Consider the following 14,579-nt stretch of genomic DNA (forward strand, 5'->3'; position numbering starts at 1 on the left):
GAGCAGCCAATCAAAAGGAGGGTGGCTCAAATGGAGGGGAAGTAGATAAAACAGCTTGTTTTACAGAGCGGACGACCCCAGGGTCAGCACTACAGCTCAGTGTTTGCTCAATACTGCGGCTAAATGCAGCAATCCTGGGAAAATTCATGGATCCAACAGAAAGGCACAGCTGTGGAGAGACTGAATGACTCGGAGACAAGAAGAGGTCGGCTTTTGTTTTTTCGTAGTCATGAAAACAGTGGCTTTTTAATGTAAACACTACATTCGATTGGTTTTTCCAGCACGGACATCCCACATGAAATAACAACCATTCACTAAAGAAGAGTAGAGGGAGAGAGAGAGAGAGAGAGAGAGAGAGAGAGAGAGAAAGCTGCACAGAAAAAAGCATTCACTGGGTAAAGAACAAAACATAAAAAATATGACGGAAACGGGAACAAAATGAGAGGAAAAAATGCTTTCTCATGTCATTATACACGGTTGTTTTCTTTTTTAAAAACTAGAAATCAAGAAGTCAATATAGAGAGATGGACGAGGGCTAACACATGAAGAGATAACAGATCTACTTATTGTGTGTGTGTGTGAGTGCGAGCAAGTGTGCATGTGAGAAACTGTGCTTTTCATTGTAGACCTGGAAGGAGTGGGTTAAACTGAAAAGAGACAGAGAAGAAGAAGAAAAGAGCATGACTTTATACAGCGTAGATGTGTGAACATGCGGCGTCCCTAACTAGCGGACGCAGCGAGAAACGTGCTCTCCCCCAAAAGTGTTTGTTTGTTTTTTTTCTTCTGAAATAATAAAAAATAGATATTGTTATAATATTATATTTAATTGTTCTGAGTCAGGCTAAAGTGAGGACACGGATCTAATGCAGGGAAACAGGCAAAACGGTAAAAGGAGAAGGGGCGGGGCACAGTTCAGAGCATTATAACAAGACGGCGGGGTCGGTCTGAGATCTTCACGGATCAGCTCGCTTTGCAAAACATCTTTTACATTTAAAAAAGGGAGATATAGAGAAAGAGATACTCTGTAGCTACAAAGCACGAGAAAAGTTTTTGGAATATTAACAGGATCATTAGGAAGGTCGTTGGCGGTACTGTGGTAATGTTCACTGGGGTCTTTATTATTGTAGTAATCAGAGTACATTTTTGTCCTTTTTCAGCTCACTTTAACACGTCGCTGTACTCTGAACCTTTCTGTTGTCAATCCTTGGAAACTTAAATTGTCACTTTTTTTCGATATATATATATATATATATATATATATATATATATATATATATATATATATTTGCCTCTGCCGTGTCCCAGAAACCAACAATCTTCTCAGTTTGTTTGTTTCTGTATTTTTCTGTTTGTTTTTTTACTTTTACTTTTTTTTCTTTTTTTAAAGTTATCTGAGCATTATTTGTGTGTACTTTTTTTTGTCTATAAGTTGTATGAATTAACTGATCTCTTTATACAAAGGCTTGAGTATCACATGCTATCTGGGCTTTAGAGGGAAAAGGAGGAGGACGGGGAGATGGGTTGGCAAAAAAAGAAGGAGCGCCCTTTAACTTTGCAAAAATAAGCCAAAAAAGAAAGAGATGGAAGAAGATGAGAGAAGTAAAGGTGTGGCATGACGAGAGAGAGAGAAAACAGACAGGTGTGTGAAGAAAGGTGATCAATCAATAAATAAATTAATAAATTAATCGACCATTATCAAACCATGGGTGAGTTTTCTTACACGGAGAATGTTAGCAGATCTAGAGGTTATAACAGTGAGAAAGTTTTAATCATAACATTGTGTAGTTGCTTCTATAAGCACAGCTATCTACAGTGCAGTACCTTTGTTACATGGCACTGATAGGACTGTTAGCACATTTCCTATTGGCTCCCACACCCGGCCGTGGCCGACGGTTTGCTAGTGGCTTAGGCCTGGAAACAGGAAGCCTTACATCCTGTCGATGAAAACCACACCTTGAGTAAAACGATCCCCAAAAAAGTGACTGACAACAAAAACAACAACAAAAACCACTTAATGTAAACAAAACACTAACATTAAAATCAGCATCGTCAGTTTTAGCAGGTCTTGAGAGTTTTGGCTGACCCGTCTAGTGCTTCTTAGTACATTTTCACATAATTCTGCAAAAACTGTTATTACATAATCACTACTACAGCAAAAAAGAAGGACAAAGTAATACACACACACACACACACACACACACACACACACACACACACACACACACACACACACACACACACACACAGGGGTGTCAGGTGAGGCAAAACGTGAATAAACATCAGTGTACAGACTGATACTTGCAATAAATATACATATGATCAACAAAAACAAGAGTCATAAAAAACGTACAGGTTTGGGTTAACAACAAAAGACAACGTAAAAGAAAGGAAACGGGGAACGGAGGCTTTCATCGACTTTGTTCACAAAGTTTTCAAGGCTGCAGGGTTTCGTGTTTTCTACTAAAACAAATTTGTTTGCTTGGCAGCAAGCTCAAGAACGTCAGGAAGAGTCGGAGCAAGAAGAGAGCAGACAAGAACTAAAAACGGTATATATATATAATATATATATATATGTATGCCTATTTTTTTAAAATTATCCTCATTATTAATATGTACCTAGTTTCATTTTTCTTTCGTTTTTTCTTTAAGTAATCAGCATCGTCATCATCGCCATCATCATTTCCACAGCAGTGTCAAAGGAAGAGGAATGAGGAGGTGGGAGGACAGAGGAAGGGACAGAGGGGGGAGGAAATAACAGGGTCGGTAGGCGTGCTCAGTACAAGCCACACCCTCGGAGGTTGTTGGCGATGATAATATCGGTCACGGCGTCAAACACAACCTGGATGTTCCCTGTATCTGTGGCGCAGGTCATGTGACAGTAGATTTCCTTATTTGGAGAGCGATTCTTACTCTCGAACTGTGCTTGGATGTAAGCTGCTGCATCCTCGTAGGTGTTGGGTCCTGGAGGGAAGCAGATGTGTTACGACACAATTATTAAAACAAAAACTTCAAACAGGAAGTCTCATGAAAAAAGGACTTAACAAGTAGCTTTGGTTAGTTATCTGGATGATGATGATGATTATATATTGTTACAATGTTGCATTCTCTTATAAATACTTTGTTTCCAACTTTTTTCTACTTTTGCGTAGAGTTTAGATCACCCCTGCATGGACTGGTGGCCTGTCCGAGCTGTACAACAGCTGGAGTAACCTCCGCGATGTGAAACTGGGTCAGTGATGAAAAAGTGAACGGACGGATTTCAGGTGCTGCTGTGGCTTTGGTGAAAGTCAGGGGAGGGACAGCCAGTCACAAGAAAGCAGGTTTTGGGAGGTTGGTCTTATAGAGGTAGGAGCAAAAATGACTTATTACATGTCTGCACCTGCGTAAATGTAAGACAAACAAGTACTAAAAAATATAGAGCTGGAAATGAATAAATTAGCTGTTGCATAATCCTTCATTAGTACCTGTAGGGCTGAGTTCACACAGTCAAATACTCAGTGCTCAGGTGGGTTGTTGTTAGTAGCCTAACTGTGTTACCACCATCTCTGCATTCATCACAAAGTACACAAAATATCTGTGTTTGTATCGAACTCTAAAGCTTGGACTGTGATGCGTATGCTATATACATATATGCTACAGGAAGTTAGCCAGTGGACATTTTTGGCTGTGCAACAGTGGGAAACTCTTTAAACACTTTCTTTATGCTTCACTGATTCTGAAAATCTGCAGGTCAAAGTATTTTCAGTCTGTTGCTAGTTTCAGTTTAGTAAGAAACTTAGATATATTACTGTAAAATAAAACAAATAACTGATTCACATGGACAGCTAGCTTTGAAATCTGCTACACAGCATCCACTTCTAGTGATAGCTGACTCCACACCTTCCTTTGTGCTGCACTGAACGTCACACTTCACAGGAAATCTCACACAACTATTTAAAGCTAACTGTTTTAATGAGCTCAGACTTCAGAGGAAAGCAGCTGCATATCCTGTCGAGCAGTGAGACATTTTTGTTAGCTAATGTCAGCTCAGCAGGTGAAGCGAAGCCGAGACCTGTCGACAGAGTCGGTTTAGATGATGTGATATCTTTAGCTTCGTATGAACTTAGCAGGTAGCAGAGCTGTCATCACCACATAAAAGTCCAAATTAGTAAGTAGAAATACTATTCCTGTAACAGAGGTGGACTAGCAGTGCTAAATGCAGGCTAACTGGTCTGGTTTCCTACACACAGATGATCACATCTGTATCCTATTCATTTGACCTAATTTGAAGCACATTAGCTGTATATCAGATGCAATGATAGTTCTCCTCTAGAAGCAGGGCTGATGTACTGTACCGAGGAGTCGTTATTCAGCAATGATAGTATACATTCTAATAGGTTTGCAGATTTATTGAATCATACTCAGTCCTTCTGCTGGGCAAAGTCAGGACATGTTTGCGTGTGATGTAAAAGATATTTCTCCAAGATCTTTGGCTTGAAAAATATTTGTGGTTGTTAAAGGTTCGTAAAGTCTTCTGTTGGGAAGCTGCGAGAGCATGGGACACAGGAGGAGAGACTGACAGAAGACAGACTTACTGAGGCTGTCAAGCAAGTTAGCCGAACGTAAGTAAAGCATGAGGGACAGGAATGAAAAGGATCCACTTGGAGACCGGAAAGGAGTTTGGAGTAGGCAGGAGGCAGCTCTCACTTATTGCGGCTGACCAAGCACGACTGTCTGCTGCTTCTTATAAGCAGTCTCTTCCTTTTCTCTGTCACCACCTCGTCCGACTCTCACCTCCACACGGAGAAATCTGTAAACTCGGTTCTGCCCGTTACAGGTTCTGGGTCTCTGTGCTCTATTTATCTGACTCTCCTCTGCTCCTTCCCTGCTTTCCTTTTAAACAGTATATCTCTCTTTTCAACCTGAGCCTCTGCAGTTCTTTAAACAGTTCGTTGGCCATCTCTGCTGCAAACTGTAAACAGCAACTTTGATTTAAAGTGCTTCGAATTGTTTACAAGTCTGTGACAGTAAATGTCAGGGCTAGAAGCAGAGCCGATGTACTGTACCGAGCAGTCGTTAATCAGCATCCAGAACCTCAGGAAGGGCTTTAGAAAGCATTTAATTTCTGGGAATTACACTTAACACAGGACAGATGGTAGTCATTCATACTTTTATATCCCCTCTTCAAAATGTCTCATACAGTATTAGCCTATTTTCGGCTCCGTTACACTGATTTTCATGCAAATTTCCAAATGATTTTGTACGACACAATTTTTAAGATTAAGCTCCTTCAAATGAAGCAATTTGAAATTTGGTGAAACTTGATCTGAGCTTTCAGTTAGCTTAACATAAAGACAGGAAGAACCAACATCACAGGACTATTAAAAGATAACTTTTCAGTAAACTGATTAAACTAAATGAGGAGCTCAATTAGAGGGTTGAGTGGGTTGCAAATATACACCAACATTGTAAAGCGATTCAAAAAGCACATCTTACATCGGATGTGTAGAAATGTGTCAGCTGACGTGGGCTGAGATCACCTGATCTGCTGAGCTCGACTCTGTGGCCTGCCCGAGTTCGTGCTACGCTCTGTTTTTGCAGTTGGCTACGTTCAATGAATGAACTTTAGATGTGTCGTTCTCGTGACTATATTTCGTCCTGTAAACACTTTTAATTCAGGAAAACAAATTCCAAACGTTCCTGTTTGAGATTCCTGCCCACCACTGGAATAAACCCAAACTTTTTTCGTACCTGTGTATTCAGGGAAGCAGATGCTGAGCGGAGATTTCTTGATCTTCTCTGCAAACAAATCCTTCTTGTTGAGAAAAAGGATGATGGAGGTGTCGATGAAGAACTTGTTGTTGCAGATGGAGTCAAACAGCATCAAAGACTCATGCATGCGATTCTGCAGCGGGGAGAAGGAGGGGGGGGGGGGGCAAAATAATGAGGCACGAATAAAGAGGGAAAATGGGATTAGGGGAGATTAGGGGAATGGGTGAAGGAAATAGGAGAGAGTGAGGAAACAGGTGATAGGGAGGACATGGAAAGAAGGCCAAAGTTACACGTTACCCCGACTGAGCATGTCGACACAGTCATAGACACACATTAAAACTTCATCTGGGCCTCACACTGGAACACCAACAAACTGTGACAGTATTAATTTGGCCTGCCCGGGCAGGACTCGCCCATATTTTCAATAAAAAATTATAGTTCGTGGAGGAAAGCAAAACATATTCTGGAAAACATTTACATTCAAATCTGCTCCAAATGCACACACACACACACACACACACACACACACACACACACACACACACACACACACACACACACACACACACACACACACACACAGGACCAAGAAAAATAATCACCCATATCAAGTTACTCATGTGATGCTTTATTGTCTTTATCTCATGTATAAATACAACATCCAATAAATTATGACAACAGTGAGGGAGTTACAGCAGATGCATTTTATGCACAGTGATGGATAAAATGCAGCATTCACACGCACGCGCAGGCACACGCTCATACAAACTCGCACACGCACAGATAACAGCTTAGTAGATGTGGGCGACTTGTACAGTACAGCGAGTGTTGATTGGTACCAGCATGTTGGTTGAACAGAGACTGGAAGGTTAAAGCACGGTGAGTGCAAGGACGCTGATGTGTACCGGCATAAACTCTGCGTGATGCTATCACGGGTCGTTACGGTCATGTCCCCCCAGCTCTCTGACATCTCTCCCAGCTCAGCAGCCTGAGTGCACATTACATCAGCTGGCACGGTATAGCAGGGACCGAATGTTAAAAGGTTGCAAGCAAAACCCGGTTTCTAAATCCAACGTACAAGTAAGTCAGCAAAAACAGGCCACAGGAGCTCATTTAAACCTAACACGGGAAAGATTTGGCACTTCGGTTTGGCTGCCATTGTGACATTTCAACAGCTTTTTGTGCTTCTGTGGCAATGACATGGCAAAAGGTGCTAACATTTCTTTTGTGACACCACCTGCTGCCCAGAAGTGCACCCACTGCTGTCCCCAACTCTCAAAGCTGAATAGGCCACTGATTGTGTTATCCACACAGCACAACAATGCAAACAAACGACCCACAGATGTGTCCTTCAGCGCAGCCTATAGGAATGAAGTATTTGCCATCAATATGAACTACTTGCTACTTCCTTGTCCTCCTCTTGTCCTCTCAACCTCGCCTACTGTTGCAGTTGTCTTCTGTTACTTGGGATTGGTCCTAAACCACTAATTGTGTTACAGCTCGCCTGATGCAGAAACAACGACGAGGTCTAAAAGGTAATAATGTGAAGGACCGCACGTTTCCCGTCCCAAGCGCCTGCTCTGTGTCATGAAGAGACGAGACGGGACTGTAAACACTGTAGCAGAGCGCTTACACTGTTCACCTCCACCAAAAAAGAGGCTTCCACACTTTTAGTTGCGTAACAGACTGGCTTTGGTCTTTTCACCTCTCATCATGTACACCATGACTTCTACTGAACTGTTTATGAAAAAAGACGTTTCTGCTCAATTCAGTAAATTTTCTATTAGCTGCCGTCTTTAGCGTATGTTCAGTAAAATTCAAGTGTTGTGTTCTGTGAATAAATTTAGGCACACACTGATCTGAGATCACTCTAACTAATTTAGTATGTCACTGACAAACAGCACGAATCCCTGTAGGTCCGTGCGGTGCCGCGGGTTAACGTTGGAGGACAAAGCTCCGATGCCGTCCTGTCACCGTCAGCCCGACGGCAGCACAAACTTAACGGTTTCCTTTCTGTGTGTTAACGGCTACCAGGAAGCGCAGCACAAGCAGCACCTTTGCAGAGCAGCAGTCGTCAGCGCCGCGTGGATGTGGAGTGACTAAACAGAAGTGTATCTGTTGCCAGGGGCGGATCTAGAAGGGTGGCATGGGGTGGCAAGTGCCACCCTAAAATGATCCCTTGCCACCCCAGTTTTGCATATGACAGTGTTGTTTATTAAAATAAGACAGCATTAACAGTTTGAGCGTAGTTACAGTCAGCAGTGAATATAAATGCTAAAACTGAATATATTGCATAGTGTCCCCCCCCTGCACCAGTAACAAATGGTTCAGCCCATAGCAGGACCGGCTTTTTTCTTGTTTTCAGTAGCAAGCGATGCTCATGATTGTGCCAGAGCACATTTTGAACAACACCATGGGAATTTCAGATTTCACACAGGTGGGTGGATGTTACACTGTGGAAATGGAAGGAAGGTGAGTGTTATTAACCCTCTGTGGTCCACGGACACGCTGCACCTCCAGATCACATGACTGATGTAAGCTGACACAGCAACAAGCTGCAGCCACGCTGAGTCTCTGTTTCAGCCACATTGAAAGTTCAGACTTCAAAGTTTTTAAATTTTAATTACAGGCCAGTAAATCCAGAGTTATGATCATATATATATCAGCCACGCTTCGTTCTAAATACTGTCGTCACGTGTGTGTTTTAAGCGTTTTGTAAGGACAGCACGAAAACAGTAAAGGAAAAAAGCCACCTCTTTCTTATCGGTGGAAAAATGCACCATGTCGACCAATTAAAAAAAAGTCAACATGTGGGATTTGGTTGTTTAGGAAGAGGGAAAAGTTTGGGGAGTGACGGTAACAGGGCGAGCGAGACAGAGCGAGAGAGAGAGAGTTTAGATGTGGGAGATTTGTGACGTGTGGAGTGTTTACTCAGTGTGTTGTGTTGTTGTTCTGTTGTGTAGTCGTTGTTTTGTTTTGTGTGTCAGTGAGGGCACTAATGAATGTCACAGAGGCACATTTGTAAACACTGTCACAAAGTAGAAAACCAGCGGAGTGATACACCTGCTGTTGTCGGGCCTGCAGGTTTGTCCCTGTGCTCTTCTGTCTTTTGGTCCATTTTTTACTGGCACACATCATTTGTGGAGCATCTTATTGCGACACCTGATTGTTCTCTCATTTTAGTTTTAGTAATATTTTTAAATGGTTGTACAAAATGAAAAAAACAGCAGGTGTATTGTCTGCATTTTTAGATAAATGGTTGTTTATGTTTACAAACTCTCCTTGAATCGCTACCTTATCGTGGTGGAGGGGTTTGTGTGTCACAGGGATCCCAGGGGCTATGTACTTTATGTAACTAAAGTATTTAATTATGTGGGCTACAGACAATAATTAAGTTATAGACTATTTTTATATGAAAAGCGTGCATACTTACTGCATTTGAATCATTATAGCCACATGTAACCACCTGCATATGTGTTTGAAAAAAAAAAAGGCTTTGATTTTGCCACCCCATTTGGTTTCTTTGCCACCCTAAGAAAATTTCTCTAGATGCGCCCGTGTCTGTTGCATCAGATGCACAGTTGTGCTCCTACGCATATCACACAGAGGGAAATCATTTTGGTAAGAGGAGATTTGGTTTTATTACGAGTGAAATGTGCGATTGCAATGATATTAACCTCTGCACTGCATAGACGGGGAGGGAAAGGATCGTGTTTGAACTCTGTACGCGATCATTCCCCAGTTTAGGAAAAAAATCCGAATTTATAGAAGAACTTTGATTTTTGGATCGATGGGATTAAGCACCGATTTCAGCCTGTCAACACTAAACGCTTTGTGTTTGGAAGGAACAGAAGCTTCATGCAAAGTGTAGCGAATGAATGAAGCTACTGAGAGTGAAAACTAAGGAGAGACTGACACAGAACGCAGAGATCGTTTTCCTTTCTGTAACAGATCAGTCCGAGGAGACGACGATGAAGCAGTTTTAGCAGTCGTGGCAGCGGCTCGCTGTGTGGCCGTGTGAACCTCTTTGGCTGGAAACTGCAGTATTATTTGGCAACTAAGGTGTTGTGACATTTTGAAGCCCCGTGAGTGTGTTTGTGTGTCTGAGGCCTGTCTGTGCTGAAAGGGTAGATAGGTGCCCTCTGGGTAATTAATCCACAGATGCTGACTCCACCGCAGCACCCATGGGCTGATGTCGTCTCTTACACAACACACACACGTTCATGAGCACGTACACCCACACACACACACGCCGTGACCTTTTCTGTACTATCAACAGACACATGTAGGTAACTATATACAATCTGAAAACATGAACACACAAAATACACATCAGTGCACGGCACACAGCATGCAGGCTGAACGACAGCCTCAGGGAGCGCTCCGTTTCTAAATTTGGCACAGATGTGGTCGGATGGGCCGATGATGATGACATCTACCTGTGCTCCAAAAATGGCGGCTCTGAGCAGAAGAGGCACATCTGGTTGTTTGTGCGTGGATGGAAAAGCGGAATAAAGCGAATGCCCTTCTCATAAATAAAGATGACTCTGTTTGGCGGGAAGCGCGCTCGGCTTCGTCGGCTCCATCGGGTCTCACAGACAAACACTTTCTATGTGACGATGTTAACTGTGGCTACACGGAGGAACTAATGACGTAGCTCCAGTACTGCCCTGATCTCTCTGAGCTGGGTCAGAACAGCGCCCGTCACTCCTCTGTTCGCTTTATGATCGATTCCAAACAGACGTCGAGATACGAGGAGAACAGCGTGGATACAATCGTAGTCTGCGTTCACGTCCCAGAGGACGTACACATCAGTCTGTAATCTTTCAAAGCTCACCTCTGGTTTATTAAGGTGGACTGGAGGACAGCAGGCATATTGCACGGTGCAGCCTGACACAGTGGATGCAGTGCCAGTGCCCTTTAAAATCAATACTTGTGCTGAAGCTTTATCTAGGTGGAAAATGTCCGCGGGATTCGGCACAAGCTTCTGCGACTCTTTGTTTCAATTGATTTTAAGGAGTCCCATGCAAGAAGCGAGATGAGCCTGCAGCCGGGAATGGCGTCTGCAGAGATTAACGATGACAGCGGCGTGGCTCAAGCAACGACGTCCTCTTTATGCGCTCATTTACACTATGAAATTAGATTCAATCAAAAGAGGAATCAGGTTTACTGAAATCTACACGGGCCGAAAACGTTTCCTCTCAGATTAAAAGCACAGCAGTAAGATTTGGTGATATGTTCTCACAGCCCGACTCTTTAGAATGACGTGATTTCACAGCACAAACAAGCCACCAGCAGGTGTGTGTGTCTGTGGTGTCCCTGTGGACCACCCACTAGTGACCAGGGTGCACTCTGTTTTTTACTATGGGAACGTAAAAGTGGCAATCCCATTTAAATAAAACATACCAAATTCATTTTAGATTATTATTTTTATCATTTGCATTTCACAACACTGTTGCTGTAACTCCCCCCTCAGCTTCTTAGTGGGCACAAATGCTGCTGGGAATTTAACCCCCCAAAACTCTACTACTCTGAAAATATCATACAATTATTTTCATCGACTTAATAGCTCTGAAATTTACACTTAGTACTTGAAATGCCTGCAATAAAGTCAGTTTTGATTAAAGCTTTGAATTAGCTAAACTTGACCCCCACTAAGACTAATCATACGCACGTTTGCGTCGACTTTTGGTATAAATAAGGCACAAATTTATGATACAAAAATATGAATACACAAATTGAAATCAAAGGGAAAAAAGTAAATACATCTAGTAAACGAGTGATTCAGTACACTAGACTGTGGTCGGCTCAGCTGGTCTCTCGTTCTGCTTCTCAGCTTCGGTATTGTGCAAAATATCTGCAGCGAGAACAGATTTTAGACAGAAGGTACGCTTAAAATAACGGTTCTTAATTAGGATTGAAAAAGATAAGATGTCTCAGCCAACCAACCACCAACAACCAACCAGTTAATTCAAACTTGGCCAGTATGAGAAATGAGTACTATGACATCATGAACTCAGCTCAGACCCCACATTTGACCGGCTCTCACATACAAGTCAAACACCCAGCATCCATTGGCCAAAGTTTAACAGCATCATCAGTACAGGCCACACCCTCGGAGGTTATTGGCTATAATGACGTCAGTGACGGCGTCAAAGACGAACTGGATGTTGTTGGTGTCCGTAGCACAGGTCACGTGGGAGTACACTTCTTTCTTGGGTGACTTGTTCTTGCTCTCATATTGAGACTTGATGTATCCCAGTCCCTCTGTGTAAGTATTTAGACCTGAGGAGACACACACACACACACACACACACACACACACACACACACACACACACACAGAGTTAGAAAAAGCCCCCCAGTTCAATTCACTTTTATTTACACAGTGCCAAATCACAACAACAGTCGCCTCAAGGTGCTTCATCCTGTAAGGTCGACCTACAATAACACATACAGAGAAAAACCCAACAATCATATGACCCCCTATGAGCAGCACTTTGGCGACAGTGGGGAGGAAAAACTCCCTTTTAACAGGAAGAAACCTCCAACAGAACCAGGCTCAGGGAGGGGCGGGGCCATCTGCTGTGATTGGTTTTGATCTGAACCTTTGTATCCGTGTGCTCCCCTCCATGTTTTCTGAAAACATCTCCTTTGACTCTCAGCACACATTCGGCTGAGGCGTGCTCTGTCGGCTGTTGAGCCAAGCTTCAATAAAAATGATGCACGGGCCGCGTTCTCAGACGAGGTGATTTCAGACAGATAGATGATACGTGATGGAAGCTAATATGTCCTGTTATTGCTGGCGCAGACTGCAACTTCCTGAACATTATTAATGTGTTACAGACTTCAGAATGTGACAGATACGAGGCCCTGAAGCTAAAAATAACGGAGCCGTTATTCGTACCGTGCATTGATCAATTTACCAGCACTGGCAAATCCACTGTGCAGCCTTTTAGCTCAACAGCATTATCAACTGTTGTGCCTTTACGCAAGCATTTGGCAGGTAATGCAGCTTAAATTGGTACAGTGCTTTTAGAATGAGTCAGATCTCACTGATTGGAGCAAATGTTGTTCCAAGTGTCGCTAACATCTATCTGGCTCTCAGCCATTAGCAGCACTGTGGTTCGTCTGTCTGCTTCGGTGGCAACTTCATCAGAACAGGCACAAAGTCTGCAGAGGGGTGAAGAGAGGAGGAGAAGGGGCCGAAAACAAGATTGGAATTCTAATTCTCGCTTTCTCACAGTCCCGCTGGCTCGGCCTCTTGCGTTCCCACCATCTTGCTTTGCCTGTGTTGTTATAAATTTCTCACACTCTTGCTCTCTCCGTCTCTGGCATTGCCCCCCCCCTCCCCGCCTCACATGTTGTCTTGTCTCTTGTTTCCTCTCTCACTGGAGCTCCTCTCGTGCTCCCACTAACACCCCAGCTTTTATTCCCTGTGAGTCTCTTTGTCTGTATTCAACGTTATGTTCGACTTTCATACTTTCTTAGAAATCAGCACAATTGTGACTTCAAAACTGAGAGCTACATATATGAATGGCCAGGTCTGATTCATTTCACTGTATTTTTGCTCTGCGTGAAATCTCGACATGCTTGTTTTTAATGAAAGAGTAACTTCAGCGAATGACAGCTTAAATCATCAACCACATCACCAGCTCTAATATAGGTGCAGCCGGACTGTGGTGACAAAAGAATGGACTTTTACACCATAATGCAGTTATGAAAGGGAAGTCACTTTTAGTCTGAGCAGCTAATGCTCGCAGCTGTCCACAGATCTCAGGCTCGTTTCAATAAACAGCTGGAGCAGCTGAAGAAGTTTGCCAACGTTTCTGCTCGATTGCTGCTTCGCCTAATTACAAATACGGGTGTGTGTGCGATACTTAATAGCAGCATCTGGTGCTGACAGTTTGAATGTGAAAGTGATTCACCCACAGTTTAAAAAAATAAATGGACAACAAACCTTTTCCCCTGGTCCTGATCGACACAACTATCAAACCCTGGAGGCAGAAATACTGTAGCCAGACTGTATTAATAGACCTCTCTGCACTGAATCATATCTGTTATTAACCTCTGTCTCTCTTCCACAGCATGTCTTTATCCTGTCTTCCTTCTCTCTCCCAACCAATCACAGCAGATGGCCCCGCCCCTCCCTGAGCCTGGTTCTGCCGGAGGTTTCTTCCTGTTAAAAGGGAGTTTTTCCTTCCCACTGTCACCAAAGTGCTGCTCATAGGGGGTCATATGATTGTTGGGTTTTTCTCTGTATGTATTATTGTAGGGTCGACCTTACAGTATAAAGCGCCTTAAGGTGACTGTTGCTGTGATTTGGCGCTGTGTAAATAAAGTTGAATAGTAAACATATTTTTCCATTCCAGTGTTGACGAATGCTGTAAAGAGCCACCAAGCAACATCTAGCTGGGAACTAATGCTTCTTAAAGCCTGCAGCTCTGATGTCAAGCAGGAACACTGCTGTAGCTGCTGATGTAGTTATCTGAATGCGTACTGCATTTGTAGTATTGACTGTACCTGGCAGTGTAACCTGTGGCCTAAGCAGGAGAGGGCAGATTATGACTGAGGCCAGGCTCCACTCTTACAAGTGTGTACTGTCAATATATAGAAAGCACCATATAAAGAGTTCAAATATCGCCACATATTTGATATCTGACCTCCTTTAAAGTCGAGAGATTGATCCGAAGGTCAAAGTTTAGCTATTTAAAACATTGTTTCCTGCTGTGTAAGCAATGATGTAACCTCTGACCTTTTCTTCAAGGTCAAATTTCCATAAAATGTGTCTCATCTTTGAACCTTTTGTTTGTATCGTAACATTTAGG

The 14,579-nt window shown here is 42.9% G+C and overlaps 1 protein-coding gene across 3 annotated transcripts in view; it reads right to left on the reverse strand.

The window, feature by feature from the left end:
* Positions 1-227: 227 nt before the first annotated feature.
* The window catches only part of gnao1a (guanine nucleotide binding protein (G protein), alpha activating activity polypeptide O, a), a 110,506-nt gene continuing 96,154 nt past the window's right edge, over positions 228-14,579 (reverse strand). The window contains exons 7-8 of one of the 3 annotated variants that reach the window (XM_004569160.6): positions 5,731-5,884; positions 228-2,961 (exon numbers count right to left, since the gene is read on the reverse strand). In XM_004569160.6, coding sequence (XP_004569217.1) covers positions 2,774-2,961; positions 5,731-5,884 — 342 coding nt within the window. In that variant the 3' untranslated portion in view covers positions 228-2,773. Of the gene's footprint in view, positions 2,962-5,730; positions 5,885-6,358; positions 12,037-14,579 lie in introns of those variants that run through there. The other 2 variants (XM_012924100.5, XM_004569161.6) reach the window with 2 other exon arrangements.

This window comes from Maylandia zebra, linkage group LG7 (genome assembly GCF_041146795.1).
Source record: "Maylandia zebra isolate NMK-2024a linkage group LG7, Mzebra_GT3a, whole genome shotgun sequence".
NCBI classification, from domain to species: Eukaryota; Metazoa; Chordata; class Actinopteri; order Cichliformes; family Cichlidae; genus Maylandia; species Maylandia zebra.